Here is a 22,795-nt window from a genome sequence, read left to right on the forward strand (position 1 = left end):
CATCCACTTTGTCTCTTTATCAGTCCCCATCTACCCTCCTGACTGCAAAAATGTTACTGTACTTTTTAAAACAAACAGCTACCATTGCTAATTTATCCAAAGGAAAACTAAGGCATGGAGATGGTCCAGCAACCCTGACACTACAGCACTTATGTGTCTTAGCTAAAAGAATGTGTGGACATCTGAGCCCCTAGTGCCAGTGAAATTAGGATAAAAGAAGGGGGATTAAAATATGCTATTTGCATCTAAAGTTGTAAGTGAAATAGTGTAGCCAACATTAAGAACCACCCCAGTAACACGCTGACTGCAAGGTATAAGGCAGGGGTGGGCAACAATTTTTGCAGAGGGACCACTCCACAAATTTTGGTAAGTCATCACGGGCCGCATATTTTTATTATATTAATGGAAGTGGTGTAGTTTTCTGGGAGGGAGTTTGAGTGCAGGACGGAGCTCCAGGCTGGTGCAGAGTGTTAGGGTGCAGGAGACAATGAGGGGTGTGGGCTCTAGGAGGGAGTTTGGTGCAGGAGGGGGCTCCGACTTGGGACAGTGGGGTTGGGGACACGAGGTGGTGTGAGGTGCAGGCTCTGGCCAGGAGGTGCTTACCACACTGTTCCTGGAAGATGATGAGACTGGCTGCTGGCACGTCTCTGTGCACCCCTTGGTGGGAAGGGGCAGCAGGTCTCCGTGTGCTGCCTGCACCCACAAGCACTGCCCCCGCAGCTCCCATTAGTTGGTTTCCGGCCAATGGGAGTTGTGAGGATGGTGCTGGGGGTGGGAGCTGTGCACGGAGCTGCTTCCCCCCCCCCAGGGGTACGCCAGTGTTTTCTGCAGGAATTGAAATGGGGGGGTTGAATTTACCGGGGGGTCAGGGCCAATGAGGGGTGAGACCATGAGGGTGAAGGTGGGCTGTATGGCACCATACTAAAAAAAAAACTGAAATGTTTCATGACCATTTTCTTAGGATATTTTAAAATCATCACACAAAATTAAAAAAAGTTGGCTACTCAAGCCTTCTATGAAGCACTATATCTACATTCTTCTTGGTTTCTTGTTATAATTTTGCACAACTCTATTAATAAACTTCTTGAATGCAATGCGTTCATCTTTGGTGGCTTCTTGTTTCGCCGGTACTTCCATTCCTTCAATTGATATGCTCATCAGTTCATTCACATGATCAGGCAGAAGGCGACTTCTTTCAGAACACAAAATTCTATTCAATGATAAAAAAAGAACGCTCAACTGTAGCTGTTGTGACTGGGAGTAGCAAGAGATTAATTCCTACTTCTTTCAGCCCACGAAACATAGCATAAAGATCGGGTTGAGCCACTAGTGACGATAAAAAAAGAAGTTGAAGTCAAATCTTCATTCATTCATCGTATGATATTCCACTCTGTGTTCAAATTCTCTATTCTGTCCTGAGCACATGGCAGTCCCATTGCTGGTAGTGCCTCACTCCACTCATCTGTTGGTATTTTATAGGACAAGGATCTGTAAAAGCTACGTATAGGTTGAGTAGAATCTAGAAGTTGCTATTGTAGATTTTTAAGAATCAAGTCTGTGTACTTTTTCAGTTGTCTCAACAAACACTTCTTGTCCTCTTCACTTAAGGATTCAATATAAATGCCTTCAGTGCAGAAGTTGACAAATGAAGTCATTTGCTCCTCCCAGTACTTTTTCAATGGATAGCTCTCTGATTGATCCAAATGTAGCTTCTATTGCTGGACAAAGATCTACTACTGTTGTAGCAGATTCCTGGATGCCATTGTTTAATGACCCAAGTGGTTTCAACAGCAGACTTACAAGAGAGAGAATGGCAATAGTTTTGTCTGAACATAGTAGCAAAAGTAATCCACGAACCTAACTACTTAGATCTATCCCATCTTGGTAGATACTTTCCAAAGCCAGTAATAAAGGCTGGAGTAATTTTAAGACAACAGCCAAGGATCACTCATGAGAAAGCCAGAGGGTTTTCCCAGGTTGGACTAATTTGAACTTCAGTCCATCTTCTACATTTTCCAAGATATTCAGTCTTTTTGGACTCTTGTTGAAAAAAAGAATATAATGAAGACATTAAATGTATAGCGCTTAAAAATGTCTTTTGAAGAGTCTGCAGCTCGTACTAGTGCTAGTTGGAGTAGATGGCCTCTGCAGTGTGTATAGGAGAGATTAGGGTTACACTTTTCTCTGAACAAAGCTTGTGCTCCACCCTGTCTTCCAGAGAAGTTTGCAGCTCAATCAAATGCACAAGCAGCCATCTGTTTGGGGTCCAATTGACAAGCATTTAACTTTTCTAAGATGTGGGTTGTCACAGATTAAGATGATCTGTCTTCTATAACTTGAACATCTAGAAATGCACCTACTGGCCTACCACTGACATCAAAATAACGTACACAATGACTTAATACTTGATGACTATTTGCATTGGTGCATTCATCAGCCATGTATGCAAATTTTTTGAATGAGGTGAGAGAGTTCTTCACTTTTTCAACTGTTGAGTCTTTCACTGTTGCACCACATGCATCTAGCCAGTTGTTAGGGGGCTTATTCCTTCACCCACTTACTTCCCTGGTCCTTCTCGCATGAACGGAGAGCAACAATACCTGAAGTCCAAAGGTGCAAACAATTCGACGTTTATTGGGGTGAACTTCCAGCAAGCATGATTCCAGTTTCCTTCCTTAGTATCCTCCTTCCCAGCTCTGACACCAGAGCCTTACACCTGTGTCCTTGTTCCCATTCCTGCCCTTAGCCAAACATGATTCCAATTTCCTTACCCACATTCCCTGTTCCCATTTTCCCCCCACACACTCACCCCCTCACTTCCTGATTGACTGCAGACTATATAGTAAAACTTGAGTTCTGCTTTGCTATACCTTAACCAATCATTTTCCTGAAATTTAACTAACCAATCCTAACATATTGTAACATGATTATGTAACCAATTATATCCCACCACTTTAATTAGTTTACACCCAGCAAAATTAATTATACAGCAGACAGGAACAATCACAGAACCAGACAGAGATTATACAGACAAACAATAGCAAAGTGGGAACTATAATGACAAAACAATACAGAAGTGAGGATTTCACATCCCAGCTATTGATAAGTGAGTTCTTGCCAGACAGGATGCTATCAAACTAAGTTTCCTTTTACATCTTCTAGGCACTTCCCTTTCTCTGGAGGCGATAGGCACTATCAGGACAGGACTGTATTCCTAATAGCACCTTCTTTCAATGTGACTAGTTTGGAATGTGAGGATCTGACCATTCGCTTCCCAGCTTATGGCTGCCTCTGCTGCTTAGCCAAAGGCCTTAGCCTAAGCACAGGTCCTCCAACTGTCACAGTAAGAGAAGGCCCTTACACCGCCAGACAGTGATTTTGATTCTTTCTTTTGTACCTCTATAACTAACCAAGTGATAATAATACACCTAAATTCTTAGAGTATAGGCCTTTACAGACAGACCTGAATATCTATATCCTAACACCAGTCAGCAGTGTTTCTTGCAGAAATGAGAGCATTTGCTCATCTTGTTCGGAACCAGTGTTCAACTTCAGGATGAACAAGTGACAATGCACTTAACATTGGCCTCCAGTTTGTAGTGTGTGGTATCTCTTGCTTAAATAGAAAGTATGATGCCACAGCCATGTTTGTTTGCATGAACTGTGTTGTATCTCTGGCATTCTTAACCACCTCATTAACACTCACCAGTGTTGTCCTTGGTCAGTGGAGACTCAGAGTTCAGAGGTGCTTTCACATGAGTTCACCTCCCATGTGGGGGGCAAGAAGGCACCTTTCTCATTCCTCCAGCTGCTCACTGTTCGCACTGGCCACTGTTGTTCGTTGTGCCACCGTTCACTCCAACGCTCTGTTGCCAATAGCCCTGCGCCATCACCTTCTGCTGCCACCTGCCACTGTGACCTCTGCGAGTTGTTCTCTTGAGGTTCCACCCAGCTCTCAGCAATTTCAGCTGAGCTCTCAGTGGGGGAACCTCGCTCCTAGTGCGGACTGGGCCATCTCTTCCACAGAAACACCCTCCCACAGCAGGTCTAAGCACTTAGACCTCATCATCAATGATTTCAGCTGCAGTGGTCACTTAGCAAAACAAAAGACTATCTATGGAGGCTAATCAGCTCTGTCTTTAAACAGTGCAGGGGGCAGATCAAATAGTACTTGTGACTCCGGCAGACCATCAAGCAAAACACCTGTCCCCACCCTCTCTCGATGCCCTCAATCACCACAGGCTAAGTACAGTTCTACTACCCTCTTCTCATACAATAAGAACAACATTTCATTACCCCGCCCCCGCATTCAAGTGATTTGTAACCCAACCCCTGCCAAAATCTATCACTTGGGCAACATAGCTCTGTTTGCTATATACCTAGGTAGATTAGATGTAAATGTAAATACAGTCTGATCCTGAAGCCTTTGCCCCCAGCTCATCACTAGCTGTCTGGGAGAGCTCATTTAGACTTTGCTTACAAATCATAATTTGAAATTATTAGGTTGGCCAACATCACCAAAATGAAAGCACTAACATTGTAATAAAAAACAACAGCTGTATAAGGAAGTTAGTCTATCTTCATAGGTCTCAAATCTACTATACTTTTTCAGATACACATATTTTATCATACTCTTTATATGCTTTTAAAGTGTATATAAATGTTTCAATTTCAATTCAAATTTCCAAACAATCCCTAAATTGGCAACACTGTATGTAACTAGATCACAAAACTGGAGGGTGGGGTGTCGGGGAAATTCATGGCGGAGGTTTAAGGAAGTCCCTGGGGCACAGAGCAACATGCCAGCAGCAGCCACCCACTTCTGGGAGTGGCGCTGGGACCACAGCATGCAGGCAGCCGTCCTGACCAAGCTGCTCCATTGGAGGAGTCACAGCAGGCTGGCCAGAAATGTTAGATGGGCCACATTCAGCCCCTGGGCTATATTTTGCCCACCCCTGATATAAGGCACAATTAGGGCTGCATCATCTCCCGCAAACACTCTCTCCAGTGCTAATGTATTGCCCCTTCAGATAGGTAGTTTCTTGAATGGGACGAGGATGACAGCTTCCTTCCCAAACTGCCCCAGCCCTACTCCTCACCCCCGCGCCTTCGTCCCGCCATGCCGCCCACTCCTGTTTTCCTGAGCTCTAGGCTACACCCCCGCCTTGCCTCTCACGTGCATAGCACTCACGTTCCCCCGCCTCGGGCAGAGAGTCACTTCCCGATTGGCTAGGGCGACTCCTTATTTACATAGAATCTCAGCGTGAGGTTCCGCCCTCCCGCTCAGCGTCGCAGAGATTCCCTGCGCCGTTCCGCGTTCCCTCCAATAGGAACGCTGGACTGATGCTGTTGTTGCACGTGAGGATGCTGCACGTGGGCCCGTTATGTAAAGGGCGTGTGGTGGCGTAGGGGGAGCACCACACGCGCGCGCAGGCGCGTGAAGCCCGCGTTCTGTCGGAGGTAGGTGCGCATGCGCGCACGCGGCCCGGCCACTCCAGCCTCGCTCCATCCTGGTCCTATCACAACGACAATGAAGCAGCAGCAGCCGGCGGCGGCCGCGAGCGCGGGTGTCCCGGCCTTCCTGAGCAAACTGTGGGCGCTGCTGGGGGAGGCGCCCAGCAACCAGCTCATCACCTGGAGCCAGGTAGGGGCCCCGGAGACTGGGAGCCGCCCTCCCCCACCGGGCAAGAGACGCGTCTCGCCCCCCCCCCCCCCCCCCGCACACACGGGAAGATGAGGGCGGACTGAGCTGGGGAGACGGGCCCCGCTCGGGGTGGCCGCGCCTCCCTCCCCACAGCCTCAGGCAAGAGGGGCCCGACGCCCCCTTTCCTCCCCCAGGGCTAGTGTGTCCTGCACCCCCCCCTCCGGCCTCCCCCAGGGCTAGTGTGTCCTGCACCCCCCCCTCCGGCGTCCCCCAGGGCTAGTGTGTCCTGCACCCCCCCCTCCGGCGTCCCCCAGGGCTAGTGTGTCCTGCACCCCCCCCTCCGGGGTAGCTGGACTGAGCCCCCGCCCCGAGCACAGAGGGGCCCGCAGCGCCCTGCCCGCTGTCGCGCGGGGGGAGCAAACCCGGAACCTCCCTCAAGCCAGGTCCGTTCCTTCCCCGTCTGGACCCAGAAACTCCTCGTGCGTGTCCGCTCCCCCCTCCCCGGTCCCGAGCTGCCGCCGCTCGGCGGGGGACGGGCGGGGATTTCTCGGTTCTGGGCACCGGCCTGGCCTGGTTCAGGGAGCAGATTTACGCCGCGCGTGCGTTGGAGAGTCCCGCTCCGCAGCGGGTTCAGTCTCCTGCCCCGACCCCACAGGATAAAGTGTTGGGGGGGGGGGTGGCTGTCGCGGAACAGGCTGATTACCCCAGATCAGCAGGTTCCAGGTTTCGGGGTAGCCTACAAAACGAGGGGGCGGCAAGGGGATGGGGGTGGGAAGCTCTGAGCTTGTAAAGGAGATTGTGTGGCCTGGTTCTGGGGTGGGTAGGTGGTGGTGAGGCACAGCTGGAGTCTGAAGGTGATTTGGTTTCTTAAAATGTTTTAATGAGAGGGTTTCCATGTTTCTGCCTTTTTCTCTCTGAGTATCCCTACTCTGTAGTAGTTTTAATTTTATTATATATGACGCATATTCACATTTTTCCTTCCAGTTTTGAGGGTAGGAGGAGAGGCTGCTTAAACAAACTTATTGGATATCTACTCTATTGGAAAATATGCACCAACCTTATAAAGTGTTTTTCTCCTTAGTTTGATGAGGGTGTAGAAATTAGTTGTCCTATCTCTTCCACATGTAAAACATAACAGTGTCATCTCTAGTAAATTCAAAAATGGTCTTTGGTGTGTGAGCAATAGAAATAGTTTCGGATAAGTGCACATGAGTGTTGATGCTTGTTGGCAATGACAGGGGGGAACTAAAAGGATGTGTAATTTAAAAAAAAAAATCACAGGAGGATGGCACTCCCCTTTAGTTAAAGCAGCAGTTCTCAAACTATGGGTTGGGACCCCATTTTAATGGGGTCACCAGGGCTGGTGTTAGACTTGCTGAAGCCAAAGCCCGAGCCCCACTGCCCTGGCTTCAGCCTGGGGTGGCCGGGCTCAGGCTTTGGCTTTGTTTCCCTCACCTGGGGTGGTGGGGCTCAGGCTTTGGTTCTCAACCCCCCTCCCCCAGGGTCACGTAGTAATTTTTCTTGTCAGATGGGGGTCACAGTGCAGTTAAGTCTGAGAACCCCTGAGTTAAAGGAGTACTTACACTACACTAGTAAGTTCTTTTATTCTCAAGTTCTTTTGCATTTTGCCACCCTACCACTGTGACTCATTGGACCAGCTCTTCGAACATTATCATATGGATTTTTTTAGGAGATGGTTTGTTTTCAGTAGGAACAACTTGGGACAGGTAAACTTATAGCATGAACAAACTAGTGATGACAGGGAAAGCAAGAAATGCTGTTTAAAAGTACTCGCTGCAGGTTAGCAACAGCTCAAGAAGGAGATCTTGAAGTCATCATGGATAGTTCTCTAAAGACATCTCAATGTGCTGCAGCAGTCGAAAAAGCTAACAATGCTAGGAACCGCTAGGAGAGGAATAGGACAGAAAATATCATAATGCCACTATATAAATCCGTGTTACTTCCACACCTTGAATATTGTGAGTACTGGTTGCTTAACCTCAAAAAAGCATATTAGAATTGGAAAAGGTACAGAGAAAGGCAACAAAAATGTGTAGGGGTATGAAACAGCTTCCCTGTGAGGAGAAATTAAAATGACTGGGACTGTTCAGCTTAGAAAAGAGATGACTAAGGGAGGATATGATAGAGGTCTATAAAATCATGAGTGGCATCGAGAAAATGAATGGGGAAGTGTTAATTACCTCTTCACATAATACAAGAACCAAGGGTCACCTATTAAAATTAATAGGCAGCAAGCTTAAAACTAATACAAGGAAGTGCTGCTTTACACAATACACAGTCAGCTGGTGGAACTCATTGCCAGGGGATGCTGTGAAGGCCAAAAGTATAACTGGGTTCAAAAAAGTATTAAGTTCACGGAGGATAGGTCCATCAATGGCTGGTGTCCATGAAGGCGCAGGCACTGGCCACTATCGGAAGACAGGATACTACCGGGCTAGAACAATCATTGGTCTGACCCAGTATAGCCATTCTTATTTTCTTATGCTCTAACGTAACTATGACAAGCATTTCTCCTCTGCTAGAGGAATGGGCTAACATCTGTATTGTGCTTCACTAAATTTCTTTCTACTGTGGATCATAAAGTTAAATAATGTTTTGCATTTACATAGCATTTTCAATCTATAGCATTCAAAGCACTTTACAAAGATAGGTAAATATGTCCATTTTAAAGAGGGGGTAACAGTCACAGAGGTTAAGATAAAAGAAAAGGAGAACCTTTGGCACCTCAGAGACTAACAAATTTTCTAACATGGGTTTGTTTTGTTGTCTCATTTAAGTGAGTTGAAGCACTGTGAAGATTAGAGCCTCGTTGACTTGTCCATGGTCATCTTTACTAGTTTGTGATGCAACTGGGGGCAAGCTCGCTGTATTTAAAATTTAAATGTTTGTTCTGTAATATTTCTGTTAACAGGTGTTAAACCAACTGCTAAGAAAATATTTTAATGTAGGTCATGTCTACACTACAAACTTAAGTCTTAAGTTATATCGGCATACAACCACTGCAGTTAGTATGTGGCTTGTGTGCATGTGTACTTTGCTCCTTGTGTTGACAGTGCATGCATTCACCAGAGTGCTTGTATCAACACAGAGTGCGGTGCACCAGGGGTAGGTATCCATTTGTGCAATTAGCCATCATCCAGCGCGCATCTTTTGGAAAGCTTTGGCAATGCATGATGGGGCCAAAACGAGTTGTGCAGGGGTGACTGGGAGCATGGGGCTAACTTCCTAGTTTTCAACTGTCTCCATTGCATAATGTTGTGTGCCATAATTTTTTGTGCCTTTTTTCAAAATCCCACAAATCCATGTGGCCCTTCTCCCACCCCCCATCCACTATCTCTGACAGAATCATGGAGCCTGCACAGCTCTGCACTGTTGTCATGAGCGTTGCAAGCACAGGGCACGCAATCCTGGAGTCTTTTGCAGAGCCACAAGAAAAACCAGATCAGTGAGGAACATGATGATTCCCTTGGAGGACAGATTGCTGTGGGACATAGCGAGAACCAGTTCAAGATTGTTGGTGGCATTTACTTAGCACCTTCAGGTGGTGGAGCACCGTTTCGGGCCCTGAGAAACACTCACTGACTGGTGGGATCATGTGGTAAAGCAGGTTTGGGATGACTATCCGTGGCTGCAGAACTTCCGGTTTCTTAGGGCCACATTCCTGGAGCTGTATGCCAAGCTTGCCCCAATGCTTCAGCAGTGGGACACCAAAATGGGAGCTGATATCACACTATAGACACGTGCAATGCCAGATTGTTACCAGTCAATTAGAAATCAGTTTGGTGTCAGGAAATCCACTGTGGGGGCTGTTGTGATGCAAGTCTGCAGGGCATTTAATCACCTCCTGCTAAGCAGGACTGTAACTGCCAATGTGAAGGATATAGTGGATGGATTTGTAGCAGTGGGGTTCCTGAACTGCAGTGGAGTGATGGGTGGCATGCATATCCCTATTTTGTCACCAGACCACCTTGCCACAGAGTACTTCAACAGAAAGGGCTACTTTTCTATGGTTATGCAACCATTGATTGATCACAGGGGACCTCTTCACCAACAGTGTGGGCTGCTCAGGGAAGGTGCCTGACGCTTACATCTTTAAGAACACAGGACTGTTACAAAAAGCTACAAGCATAGGCTTCGTTTCCTGACCGGCGGATTACCATTGGGAATGTTGAAATATCAATAGTGATCCTGGGGGACCCAGCTTCCCTATACCCCCCTAGGTCATGAAGTTGACAGCATCAGGGAATGATTCAACTATCAGCTCAGTGGGTATAGAATGACAGTTGAATGTGCATTTGAAAGGTCACTGGTATTGTTTCCTTAAAGATTGGACCTCAATGAGAAAAATATCCAAATGGTTATTGCTGCCTGCTATCTTCTGCGTAATGCATGTGAAGCAAGGGGCGGAGCGGGGAGTTTCTGCCAAGGTGGAGCTACTATCTGCTGAATTTGAACAGTCAGATACAAGGGCTATTAGAAGAACTCAGTGTGGAGCTATGTGGCTCAGGGAGGCTTTGAAAGACCATTTTAAGAGTGAGCAAGAGTAGTGTGGGGTGTTGTATGCTCTACCTGGCGTATCCGGTCACAAAAGAGTAGGGAGTGCTGTGGTGGTTACTGTAAAGGAATATAACATTGACAGTACACCTGTTAAGTTTGTTTGGGAATGATCCTTTGAGTTGTGTGACATTGTGCATATGTTTTGAACTAACAAAGATGAATTATTTCCAAACAATAAATATTATTCTGTAACGATCAGTGCAGAAAAACCCTGTGCAACTTTAAAATAAATACAGTATGTTAATTTCTGTTCTTTTAATTTATTAAGTTATGATGGGGAAAGAATTTTCATGTCCGTTTCAGCTATACGAACATCAACCATGGCTTTCACAAGTCTGTGTAGGTCAAACTGAGGTTGTCTGTAATGTCCCCCAGAGTGGAGTAGTAGGGATACTGCAGGCACATGGAATGATGCAGGGTGGAGAGGGCAGTGTAGGGAGGTTCTGATATTGAGTTCTCAGTGGGCTGCAGAGAAAGGCAAGCTCAGGATTGTTGAATCTGTAGGTCCACCAGAGTTGGCAGCATGTGTGCTTATTGCCTAAGAAGCCCCATTATGTCCTGGTGCATCTCCCTCTCCTTTTCCTGCTTGGACTCTTGGGCCTTTCTCCTCTCCACTCTTTCCTTCTCCAGGCTGTCTACAGTGCATAGGACCCTGTGCTCGTGGTCCCATGCAGCACTAGCTTGAAGGATCTCCTGGAACATGTTATCCCAAGTAGTGTTCTGTTTTTTTTTTTTTTTTTTTCCTTCCCTCCTCCTTGTTTGGCTCAGGTGTTCTGTGGGCGTGGAGGGGCAAACCCCGAAGGCCACAGTGGCAGCAGCTGAAGATAAAACACACAGAGGTACCATTGTTCATGCATTCACTATAATAAGCAAGATTTCAGAATCTTAAGTTACTCCGTTTGCTGTCCACAAGCAATCCCAAGCAGAAGTGAGAATGGTTTAAAATAGTAGTCACTGCCCCAGCTCTGGTGAGTATGGCCCACTGGGGGAAAAGGAAACGAGGGATTTGCTCGGTTGCATGATTCTAACGAGGGATTTGCTCAGTTGCATGATTCTAGTCGTATAGGGCAATGACACTAAATGCTGTCACTGTTTTCCACAGGCAGTGGTGATTTTAGCTGATATGTTACTCCCTTGGGTCACAAAGGCTGCCGGCTTCCTGAAGCTGCTCAGGCCCATATGCTGCTAGCCTGTGTACTGCAATGGTGTCTGCTGAAGTTATTGCTGAGTGGCATGGGAAAGTGTCCTACCACAAAGAAAAAAAAATAAGGCAACCCTCCCTAGAAGCTTTCAACAGAAGATTGCAGAATGTCTCCATGAAAGCTTTGAGATATCTCAGGATTCCAGGGACATGGTTGTGTACATAAGAATGGCCATAGTGGGTCACACCATAGGTCCATCTAGCCTGGTATCCTGTCTTCAAACAGTGGCTAATGCCAAGTGCTTCAGAGGAAATGAACAGAACAGGTAATCATCAAGTGATCAACCCCATTGCCCATTCCCAGCTTCTGGCAAACAGAAGCTAGGGACACCATCTCTTCCCATCTTGGCTAATAGCCATTGATGAATAGCCTCCATTAATTTATCTAATTCTTTTTTGAACCCTATTAGTGTCTTGGCCTTCACAACATGCTCTGGCAAAGAGTTCCACAGGTTGACTGTGCATGGTGTGAATAAATATTTCATTTTGTTTTAAACCTGCCTATTAAATTCATTTGGTGACTCCTAGTTCTTGTGTTATGAGAAGGAGTAAATAGCACTTCCTTATTTACTTTCTCCACCCCAGTCATGATTTTATAGACCTCTATCATATTCTCCTCTCCCACCCCCCCGTCATCTTGTTTCTAAGCTGAAAAGTCCCAATCTTATTAGTGTCTTCGCCTATGGAAGCCGTTCTATATTCCTAATCTTTTTTTTTTTTGGTCCTTTTCTGAACCTTTTCCAATTCCAAATACTTTTTTTTCGGAGCTGGAGCGACCACATCTGCAGGCAGTATTCAAGATGTGGGTGTACCATAGATTTATATATAGGCAATATATTTTCTCTTATCTATATCTTTTTCTTAATGATTCCGAATATTGTGAGTTTTTTGACTGCCGCTTCGCTTTGAGTAGATGTTTTTAGAGAACTAGCCTCAATTACGCCAAGATCTTTCTTGACTGGTAACAGCTAATTTAGACCCCATCTTTTTATATGTAAAGTTGGGATTATGTTTTCCAATGTATATTACTTTGCATTTATCAACATTGAATTTTATCTGCCATTTTGTTGCCCAGTCACCCAGTGTTGTGAGATCCCTTCGTAACTCTTCAGAGTCTGTTTTGGACTTAACTCTGTTGGGTAGTTTTGTATCATCTGCAAATTTTGCTAACTCACTGTTTACCCCTTTTTCCAGACCATTTATGAAAATGTTGAGTAGTACAGACCCCTGGGGGACACCACTATTTACCCCTCTCCATTCTGAAAACTGACCATTTATTCCTACCCTTTGTTTCCTATCTTTTAACCAGTTACTGATCCACGAGAGGACCTGCCTTCCTTATCCTGTGACAGCTTACTTTGCTTAAGAGCCTTTGGTGAGGGACCTTGTCAAAGGCTTTCTGAAACTCTAGGTACACTATATTTCCACATGCTTGTCCACATGCTTGCTGACCCCTTCAAAGAATTCTAGTAGATTGGTGAGGCATGATTTCCCTTTACAAAAACCATGTTGACTATTCCCCAACAAATTATGTTCATCTGTGTGTCTGACAATTCTGTTCTTTACTATAGTTTCAACCAGTTTGCCCAGTACTGAAGTCAGGCTTACTGGCCTGTAATTGCTGGAATAATCTCTGGAGCCCTTTTTAAAAATTGGCCTCACGTTAGCTGTCCTCCAGTCATCTGATACAGAAGCCGATTTAAATGATCGGTTATAAACCACAGTTAGTAATTCAGCAGTTTCACTTTTGAATTCCTACAGAACTCTTGAATGAATACCATCTGTTCCAAAAACCTCCTCTAATGACACCTCAATCTGAGACAATTCCTCATATTTGTCACCTAAAAAGAATGGCTCAGGTTTGGGAATCTCCCTCACATCCTCAGCCATGAAGACTGATGCAAAGAATTCATTTAGTTTTTCCCTCAATGGCCTTACCATCCTTGCATGATCCTTTAGCAGCTTGCTCATCCAGTGACCCCACTGGTTGTTTAGCAGGCTTCGTGTTTCTGATGAACTTAGCAATGTTTTTATTACTTTTTGAGTCTTTGGTTAGCTGTTCTTCAAATTCTTTTTTTTGGCCTTCCTAATTATATTTTTACACTACATAAACTGCTCACCATCCCCCCTCCCTGCCTAGAGGGGAATGAAAAGTAGATAGCAGTTCTAGCTCTCTTGGTTGTAGCAGTAGCTCTCGTAGCATGAATAAATTAATGGAAAGTCATAAGATTCTGTCCTGGTACTTTAGGCGTGCCATTCCTGAAATTGAAAATGGTGAGGTTACACATTTAGGTGAGGTTCCTTCCCTTGCATTGGGCTTGACTGGCTGAACTGTGGTGGCGTCAAAAACAGGTTCTGGCTTGCTGCACAGCTGGGCCCCTCAGTCACCTGTCCCCCATACACCACCACCACCTCCTTGCTGTTCATAGCCAGGGCTTGTGACTTGGGCTTCTCAGAGGTATACTCAGTGCTGCTGGAGTTGGTATGGGGGAGTGGGGGGGGGGGTCTGCGCTGATTATGGCATGCCACTTTTCGTAAAAGCTGCAGGTTTGTGGCTTGGCACTGGATCATTTGTTGCCCTCTCTGGCTGTCTGCTGTGCCTGCCACATGAAAAGCAAGGAGCTGTGGTACTGCTGCTTGTTCTTGTTGTAGCCCTTCTGCATCCCCTTAGCAATCTGCTTGTACATGTTGACGTTTCTAAGGCTGGATCGGAGCTGTGCCTGCGTAGCCTTTTCTCCTTACAGGCCTGGGAGAGCCAATATCTCCTATCTGCTCCAGGCAGGAGTGCATCTGGAGCATGCAGCCGGTGTGGTCAGCTAGGCAGTTGCATTTAACCATGGAGAGCTACTAGGTATGCTGGCCAAACTGGGCAATCAGGAAAAGGAATTTAAAAAATTTGCAGGGCTTTAGAAAGGTAACTTCTGGTCTCTGTAATCCCTGGCCAGAGGAGTTAAAAATGGTGACCAGAGAGGTCAGTTGTGGGGCAGTTGTTGGGGGGGCAGTTAGGGTTGAAATAAGTAACACAGTCTGCATTCCCACTAACCTAAGTATATCAATCATGTCTGTATGCCGATCAGAGAGGTGGTGTTACTATATCAGCGTAATGGGGAATTTAGAGTGGTGGGAGAGCAATTTGAGTACAGACACATGCACAACTAGGTTCATGTAAGCTGCCTTGTGTGGACCTAACCCTGTAGTGTAGACTAGGCCTCAAACTTTCCAGTGCTTCCTGAAAGGGAAGCGGATCCAGCTAGTCCTAGTTATACGGGCCCTCTCTGAAGTATTATGATGTCATCTCCCACTTATATCTAAGTCCTATTCATGATAGAACGCTGTAGGCACTTCTCCTATATCAGAAACTTCTTTAAACAATGTTGTTTTTTAGTATATAAACAACTGTGGTATTATATTGAATCACTAGGAGAAACAGGAGTTGGAGATCCCACCTGGTATGAACTTATGTTTTTGCCAATTTTACTTTTTGTTTCCCTTGTCTGGGAATGGGAACTCTAAATGCTTTAACTGACCATTCAGTGTGATATAGTTTTAAGTAGCTTAAGGACCTGTATTCTTAGCAGAAATGTTGTTGTGACACTTTACAGTCATAATGGATGTTTTATCTACGAGGATTCCAAATGCCGTACAACTCATCCCTAAAACATTACATACACCGTCTCTTAAATGGATACACAAAAGCTGGTCTAAGATAACACTGCATTAGTTATTTTTTTTTTACTGGAAGTGAAGAATAACTTGTTTGTTTGTAATTGTCTAGGGAAGTTTGTCGAGGCAGAAATTAATGATCATATTTGGAATTTGATCAAAAAGACATTGGCATATAGGTAATCAGACCTTTGATTTAATGTCACGTTTTACAGCACTAATAGTTGTGAATTTCAACAGATACCATTTCCCCTTATTGTAACAATGGAAGAACAACATTGTCGTGGTTGTGTTAACCTCTGGTTCTGACTATTTTCATTGAAATAATGTAGGGATATTGATCTGTAGAGAATGAAACTATCAAGATTTTAAAATCTGGCATACGGTGTTTCAGGCTTTGCTTTTTACATCACTTTTCTTTTGAGGTACACTTGATTTAAAGGGATTTGGGAAATTTTCCAGAAATCTATTAGCTGGATACTAAAAAAGGCCTTTTCTACACAGGAGAAATTTACCTGTCTGAGCACTCATTGTTCCCATCATTTCAAGTGTGCTTTTCATCCGCATAAAAAGGACTTTAAATGATTGTCAGGGGAGCAACTATTGGGGAAAGTAACCCCAGAATTTGTAGGGGCAGATCTCAATTGTGCATCAATCAGCTGACTCTCAGATTGAGTGCCACCATAGACACAGTTCCTGTTGGTACAGTCAGTGTAATCTTTAACAGCTCTGTCAGGTAGTGAACCTCCTTAGTTACATCAGTGAAGAGTCCTTTCTCTGCTCTCTTCCCCCTCCTCCCCTACACCCCCCCCCATGGTCCTCAGGTCAGCTGCCAGTGATTCCACTGCGGATTGCTGACTGACACTGTGCTTTGCCTTCTGCCATACCCTTGCAAAGTGTCCTCTGCCCCTCAGCCATGCCCCCAAATTCGAGCTCTGCAACTTCTTAGATGGGAACCTCTTGTGATTTGCCAGTTGCAAATCCCATTCTGAGGAACCACATATATGGTTCCTTAGAGCAAAGCTGTCATTTATGGACCTTCAAATGATATTCCTAATGGTCTCTCAGTTCTCCCTGTTAAGCTAGGACGAACTGTGGTTGCAGAGGTGTTTTTGTGTTGAAAGGCAAAGAAGTGGAGGCTTGTCATCTGGAGCTGTCATCAGTGACATCTGTCAAAGATAACAACCCACATCTTAAATTGAGGGCAAGCCTGATGTATGTAAGGGCAAAATATAAACCAACTAAGGTAATCAGTTGGGATGCATTCAGTCATTTTTGTGCTTCACAATTATTTGAAGCACAAACAGCTGAATAGCTCTACTATAGACAAGGCCTGACAGTGACAGTAAAGTCATTATCAAAGTTCAGGATCAGTGTACTGGTGAGAAGACTAGCCTCCCTCACACCCAGCTGCATGGACATAGTGAGTGTAGAGATTTCTAGCAAACTGCTGTTCCTGGACTCAACAGCTTCATCTTTTACATTAGTCTCTGGCTAACTGGTATTGGATAAACTTGAAGTTCCTATCCTTTTCTAGCTACTAGAGAGGATAAAGAGATCTCAGTCTCTTTTCTTTCTGTCAAGAACCTCTTGGCTGGTATGAGAAAGAGGGTCACTAAGACTTCACTCCTTCCCAGAGCTTTCCCAAGCAGCAAATGAAACTGACAGGATTCTGTACAGTTTCATTACTCCAGTAGTGTTCAGTGTAACTGATAAGTCATGGTAATTTGTTCTGCTGGTGCTTGAGGAAGCTATGAGCAACAGCAGAAACAATGGAGATAACTGTCTGTGCACTCAGGAAGATATCCGTTTAGATTCTGTTCATATTCAGCAGGTGTCACAGATCCAGCTGGGCATACCTTGCTGGCCCCCCATTGGCCTGCTGTAAAGAAAATCCAAGCCTCTGTCTGTGGATCACCAGGTGTTTTAACTTCTAGACCCTGAATGATGTCTATCCACCTCCCCAATCTTGGGGTCCATTGGCAAACATGCACTCCAACAATTCCTTCTGAGATCTGGAACCCACTGTCTAGCTGCCTAGCCCCCCTGGGTTCAGTGGTAATCCTGTACCTAAACACAACCTCTCCCAGACCTCCACACCAAAGAAGTGAAAGCATCTGGTAACTCTCTCTCTCTCTCTGGATGCACACAGTGATTGTGATGCAGTTCTCGCACTGTTAACACATTTTTTTTTGCTCATGGGGAATTCTGTAGAATTCAGAATTCAGGCCCCCTACAGATTTTGGTTTTTCTCTGCAGAATATAGATTCTGCTGGAGAGGTGAGGCAGTTACACCTTTTGCCAACGAGGAACTCCTGTTGGATCAGAAGAGAGGGCAGCCAGCTGGAGAGGCTGTGTTCCTCACAGTGGGTCCAGGAGAGGAGGCACTGGACTGACAGAGCAGGGCACATGGGGCTGCTGGGGTGAGGCTGTCACAGAATGGGGTTCAGAAGGGCTAGTGGAGGGACAGACTGGGATGTCTTCCGTTCCATACCCACACCAAACCACCCTCCAGGTTCATTCCCTCTCCCTCAGCTCTTCCATTACCCCTAACTCCCCCAAGCCTTTCACATTGTTTCTGAGGGGTGCAGGAAATCTATTTCTGTATTGTATTTTAAATGAATTACTCAAGCTCTGTACTAATACGCCTTGTAAGAAATCTGTTTGCCAAAAAAAAACATTTCCTGAATCTTTCTTTTTGTATGTATTGTTACAGACATATATGCTGATCGGTATTTTGAAATAAATTACCAAAATAACTGAAACTGGCTTGATTATATTATTGTTTTGACAAAGAAAATATGCAGAATTTTAAAATATCGTACACAGAATTTATAACTTTTTTTGGTGTAGAATTCCCCCAGGAGTAATTTTTGCTGTTTATAGTTAATTATATGCAGCACAAGAGAGTACAAATTAAATAGAAAACAACAAACATTCTTAACACATTGCATCTTGCTAGCTCACCCTTTTTGGGGGGAGCTACTGCTGTTTGGGCAGGCAGGGTGTTCCCTGCTTCATGCAAGCTGTTACATGATGATTGGTCTCTCCCTCATGGAGTCACTTCTCCAGTTTGTATGATCTTTCTCTTTCCAACTACTTTTTCCTGTCTGGCTCCCTCTGTTCCTGTGGTTTTCCTATTTAAACCCCACCTCGTCACTTGGCCTCTTTTGTTCTGCTCTTAGTAAATTTCCACTGTTTCTGTCTTCCCCCATTCCCTCCAGAGGGGTAAGATTACACTAGTTTATCAAAGGTGTAGCTGCTTCTTTTAGTATAACTTGTGTGGTCAAAGTGCTATCATTAATCTTAAGTATTCCCCATTGTCCTTGAGTGTTGTGTAGCTGCTACAGGTCCTATCAGCAGTGGTGGAGCCATATACATATACAGGCAGCATGATTAAGGCTCTGATTTAGTCACGGAGGGCATGGTATACATGGAATCTGTGACTTCAGCCTGCGGTGGTTGGGAGCTGCAGAGTCCCCCACTGCCCGCTGGGGCAGGAAGTTGTGGGGTACCCACGCCGTCTCTGGTGGGAGTGCCCCGCTGCTGCAAACCGCTGGGGCTGGTGGGCAGTTCTGGGCTGCTGGAGGAACCCAAACTCCTGGCCCCCACAGATGGTGGGAACCCCCCAGAGCTCCCAGCTTCCCACCACCCCTGAGCAGCAGGGGACACTAGGAGTTGCAGGCGGCAGGGGTACCCCACAGCTCCCAGCTGCTACAGGCAGCTCCTAGTCCCTGCAGTTGCCCCGCTTGAAGTAGTGTGGGGATTCGCAGATCACCATTTTGTCAGGGATATTTTTAGTAAAAGTTAGGGACAGCTTCCATTAATTTTTCTGTTTTGCCTGGACTTTTACTAAACCTATCCATGACAAAATCTTAGCCTTACTCATGATACAGCAGTTTGCATAGTAAAGTTCATAATGTCATTCAAAATTCGTGCGTTTGTATGGACAGATTTCCAAATAGTCACAGATGGTTCTTTGTAAGTACAAGAGATAGAAACTTTTTTCCTAATAAAATGTTTTTTTTTTGGGGGGGGGGGGAGGGCGGAAGGATATCATCTCATAAGATGTTAAGTATCTACTGTGCCCCTTTATAAAAACAGATTTTTTAAAAATTAAATACAGTATGTGCTCTTCATTTTAGAATGGCCAGAGTTTCCTGGTGTTGGATGAACAAAGGTTTGCAAAAGAGATTCTTCCCAAGTACTTCAAGCACAACAACATGGCGAGCTTTGTGAGACAGTTAAATATGTGTAAGTTTTTTAGTATAGCTTTCTTTCTTAAAAATTATCTAATCATACTTTTTTTCACCCAACCCTTAAAAATGGGTGGATGGCGTTGCGGCAGTAAAGTTCTGAATTCTGTAGTGTTTTCTTTTCTTCATGCTTAAACTGTTTTTCAGATGGCTTCCGTAAAGTAGTCCATGTTGACTCTGGCATTGTCAAATTGGAACGGGATGGTCCTGTGGAGTTCCAGCACCCATACTTTAAGCAGGGCCGTGATGATTTGTTGGAGCACATTAAAAGGAAGGTGAGTGAAAGGTCATACAAAACACATGGAGCATTGGCTTCTTTTAGCTAATCTTGTGAACAGATGGAGTGGGCGTGTCAGTCAGTCGCAACTGGCGACTGTTGACATTGAGGCCTGCAGTCACAAAGGAATTTTGGATTTTAAAGAGAAAATGAAGATTTGCGCTTCTTCAAAGTAATCCCCTCTTGTTTTTTATATATAAAAAACAGTGAATGAGACGTGTTTGTGTGTGTGTGTATATATATGTCTTTCACTGTTTTTTATTTTTCCTTAATTATTCATTATAGTAAATCAGCAGCCCACTGAAGGGATGAGAAAATTACAAAACAAATTTATTCTTAAATTTTTATAAAAGTTGTGCTTTTTTTTTGTTCCAACTACAAATTGTACTATTTTGCTCTTGCATTCACCAATATAAATATATAGCACAGTTTACTTTTTTAAAAAAACATGCAGTGATTCCCCTGGGGAGAGGATAAGATATTATGTATGTCACTTAATATGACACTGGAAGGTGCTTGGGTGCCACAGTGATGATGGCTATGGAAGAACCTGTATAGAGTAGAATAGAACTGTGTGTTTATAAACCTTTGACTTTTTTTTAAATACAAGTCAACTTTGGTAAAGGGGAGAAAACTGTAAATATACTAGTTTTACAATTTTTAATTTTTAAACATGCTCAGTGATGTAGAAATTATCAAAATATATAGTATGACATTCCAGGATAAATAAAAGTGATTTCTAGTGCTGAGTATTCAGCCTGTTTCATAACTACTAATTTATTTTGAGTAGTAGTAGGAGAGAAATAACATTTAGCATTCAGAATTTCATATTGCATCATGTGTTTTTTACTTTTAAAGGTTTCCTCTTCAAGACCCGAAGAAAATAAAATCCGTCAGGAAGACCTGTCCAAAATCATAAGCAGTGCTCAGAAGGTGCAAATTAAACATGAGACCATTGAATCCAGGCTGTCTGCCTTAAAGAGGTAAATATTACTTTGTGAGAGAACTGTTAACTTGCATTAGTATTCACAAATAGCGCTTCAGACAATAAATTTGATCAATTTGAAGCTGCAAATCTAGTAAGAAAGACATTGGTGTTTAAAGTCCTACTCTTCGCATGTGTTATTGGGGCTTGGTTGTGAGACTGCTGCAGTGTATAAAAGTTGTTTTGCAAAAAGATCAGATTTAATTTTAAATACTTCTCATGTTTATTTGGGAAAGAGAATTTAAATGGAAATAGAATTTTTACAGAAATAAAATGTACACAACTTATCAGTCATGTGAGTTGGTGATTGAGCAGTGGCAATTAAACTCTATTAGAATTTTAAAATACTTAGGATGAATAATCATACTTGCCTTTCAAAATAGGAGATTTGAAGATTAGTGTTATGAAGTTTTATATTGTAAGTAGTGATTTTGATTCTCGAGTTTGGGAGACGGAGCTAAATTTTGTGGTACATTCCTACCAGTTGTTTGAACGTGATTTATGTAATGTTTTTTACTATTACTTCATTCCTCCACTGTTAAATTCCCAGAAAGATGTGCTCTATTGATGATTTAAAAAAAAAATTGACTCAGAACACGCTTCTGAAGTTTTTCTGAGTCTCCTAGTATCATGCTAGAATTTGGATACTATGGTTTAAACAGTTCAGAAGTTTCAGCTATCCGTTTACTTTTACTCTGCTAAAGCTTTGCACTCTAAATAGCCTTGTCATTGATGCTTCTGCTAATTTCTACAGAGATTAAAATAGGTTAGAATTACTAAACCCATAGCAACCATAAGTGGGAATACTATAGTTCTTAAAAATAGCTGATATTTACACTCTATAAAAATTAGTGGCAAAAATGATTGGATAGCTCTGTAGTTTGGAATTAAGAAAATAAGAATGGCTATACTGGGTTAGAGGAATGGTCCATCTAACCCAGTATCCTGTCTTTGGATAGTGGCTAGTGCCAGATACAGCAGAGGGAATTAACAGGGCAATTATCGAGTGATCCATCCCCTGTCATCTAGAGTCCCAGCTTCTAGCAGTCAGAGGCCTGGGGACATCCAGAGCATGGGGTTGCATCCCTGACCATCTTGGGTGATAACCATTAGTGGACCTGTCCTCCATGAACTTATCTAATTGTTTTTTGAACCCAGTTATACTTTTGGCCTTCACAACATCCCCTGGTAACATGTTCTACAGGTTGATTATGCATTGTGTGAAGTTCTTCCTTCTGTTTTATTTAAACCTGCCACTTATTAATGTCAGTGAGTGACACCTCTCTGGAGTGGCTCATCCCCTGAGAGTGACTATCTCAGGACAGACTGTCGGAAAACAAGGGCAGATGTTCCAAACTGGTAGCATGTTCTATAATTAGATTTCACCAAGGTGGTAACAAAGTGCACTCCTGGATCACTATACCTGTCTTACCATGGAGTCACAGACAGTCCTCTTAGGCTCTCCAGCCTTGCCACCCAGACAAACTGGACTCAGTGATAATGATTACATAAACCAGAAATCACACCTCATGAGGCTACTCCCTGTCAGGGTTCCCTCCCCACTCTGGGGTACAGATGTGGGGAGATGTTTCACCTGCTTGGTCTCTTTTTTTTTTTCTCCCCATCCAGAGAGGGAACAAACAAAGAGCACAAACAACCCTTCTTCTCTCCTCCCCTTCCCTCCCCCCCCATCTTCCCCAGATTTGAAAGTATCTTCCTCCTCATTGGCCCTTTTGGTCAGGTGCCAACTAGGTTATTTGAGCTTTTTACCCCTTACAGGTAAAGATTCAATACAGCTACCCAGGAGGAATTTTATGCTACCCTTAGCTGTATGTTTATGAAACTCTCAATTACAAAGGATCAGTCATTTACCCCAAATCAGTTAGTATTTCAGATCTGACACCAAAGACACTGCTGGCAGCCAATTCAATAGTAAACTAACTCTAGATATATTAGCTTAACAAAAATGTGGTGTTGAGAAATTAAAGCAGGTAACGTATAATAACAAGTGAGTCGAAGTTCATAAATCCAAAAAGATAGCAGAAATGTCTTTTTTTGCCAGTTTCCCAAAAATCTTTCAGGGCTACCAAGAATAATTCTGGGGATCTCCATTGTCTTAAGTTACTCTACCCTGTTCGAATCCAAACTGTCCAGAGATAAAGGATCATTCTTTGAAATCCATTTTATAGCT

The 22,795-nt window shown here is 44.0% G+C and overlaps 1 protein-coding gene across 4 annotated transcripts in view; it reads left to right on the top strand.

Annotated features, from left to right (window-relative positions):
• Positions 1–5,463: 5,463 nt before the first annotated feature.
• Positions 5,464–22,795, top strand: part of HSF2 (heat shock transcription factor 2) — a 38,896-nt gene continuing 21,564 nt past the window's right edge. For 2 of the 4 annotated variants that reach the window (XM_048844658.2, XM_048844659.2), the window contains exons 1-4: positions 5,464–5,644; positions 19,232–19,340; positions 19,490–19,617; positions 20,478–20,602. In XM_048844658.2, coding sequence (XP_048700615.2) covers positions 5,471–5,644; positions 19,232–19,340; positions 19,490–19,617; positions 20,478–20,602 — 536 coding nt within the window. In that variant the 5' untranslated portion in view covers positions 5,464–5,470. Of the gene's footprint in view, positions 5,645–11,354; positions 11,690–12,732; positions 12,835–19,231; positions 19,341–19,489; positions 19,618–20,477; positions 20,603–22,795 lie in introns of those variants that run through there. The other 2 variants (XM_048844661.2, XM_048844660.2) reach the window with 2 other exon arrangements.

Source organism: Caretta caretta, chromosome 3, assembly GCF_965140235.1.
Source record: "Caretta caretta isolate rCarCar2 chromosome 3, rCarCar1.hap1, whole genome shotgun sequence".
Classification (NCBI taxonomy): domain Eukaryota; kingdom Metazoa; phylum Chordata; order Testudines; family Cheloniidae; genus Caretta; species Caretta caretta.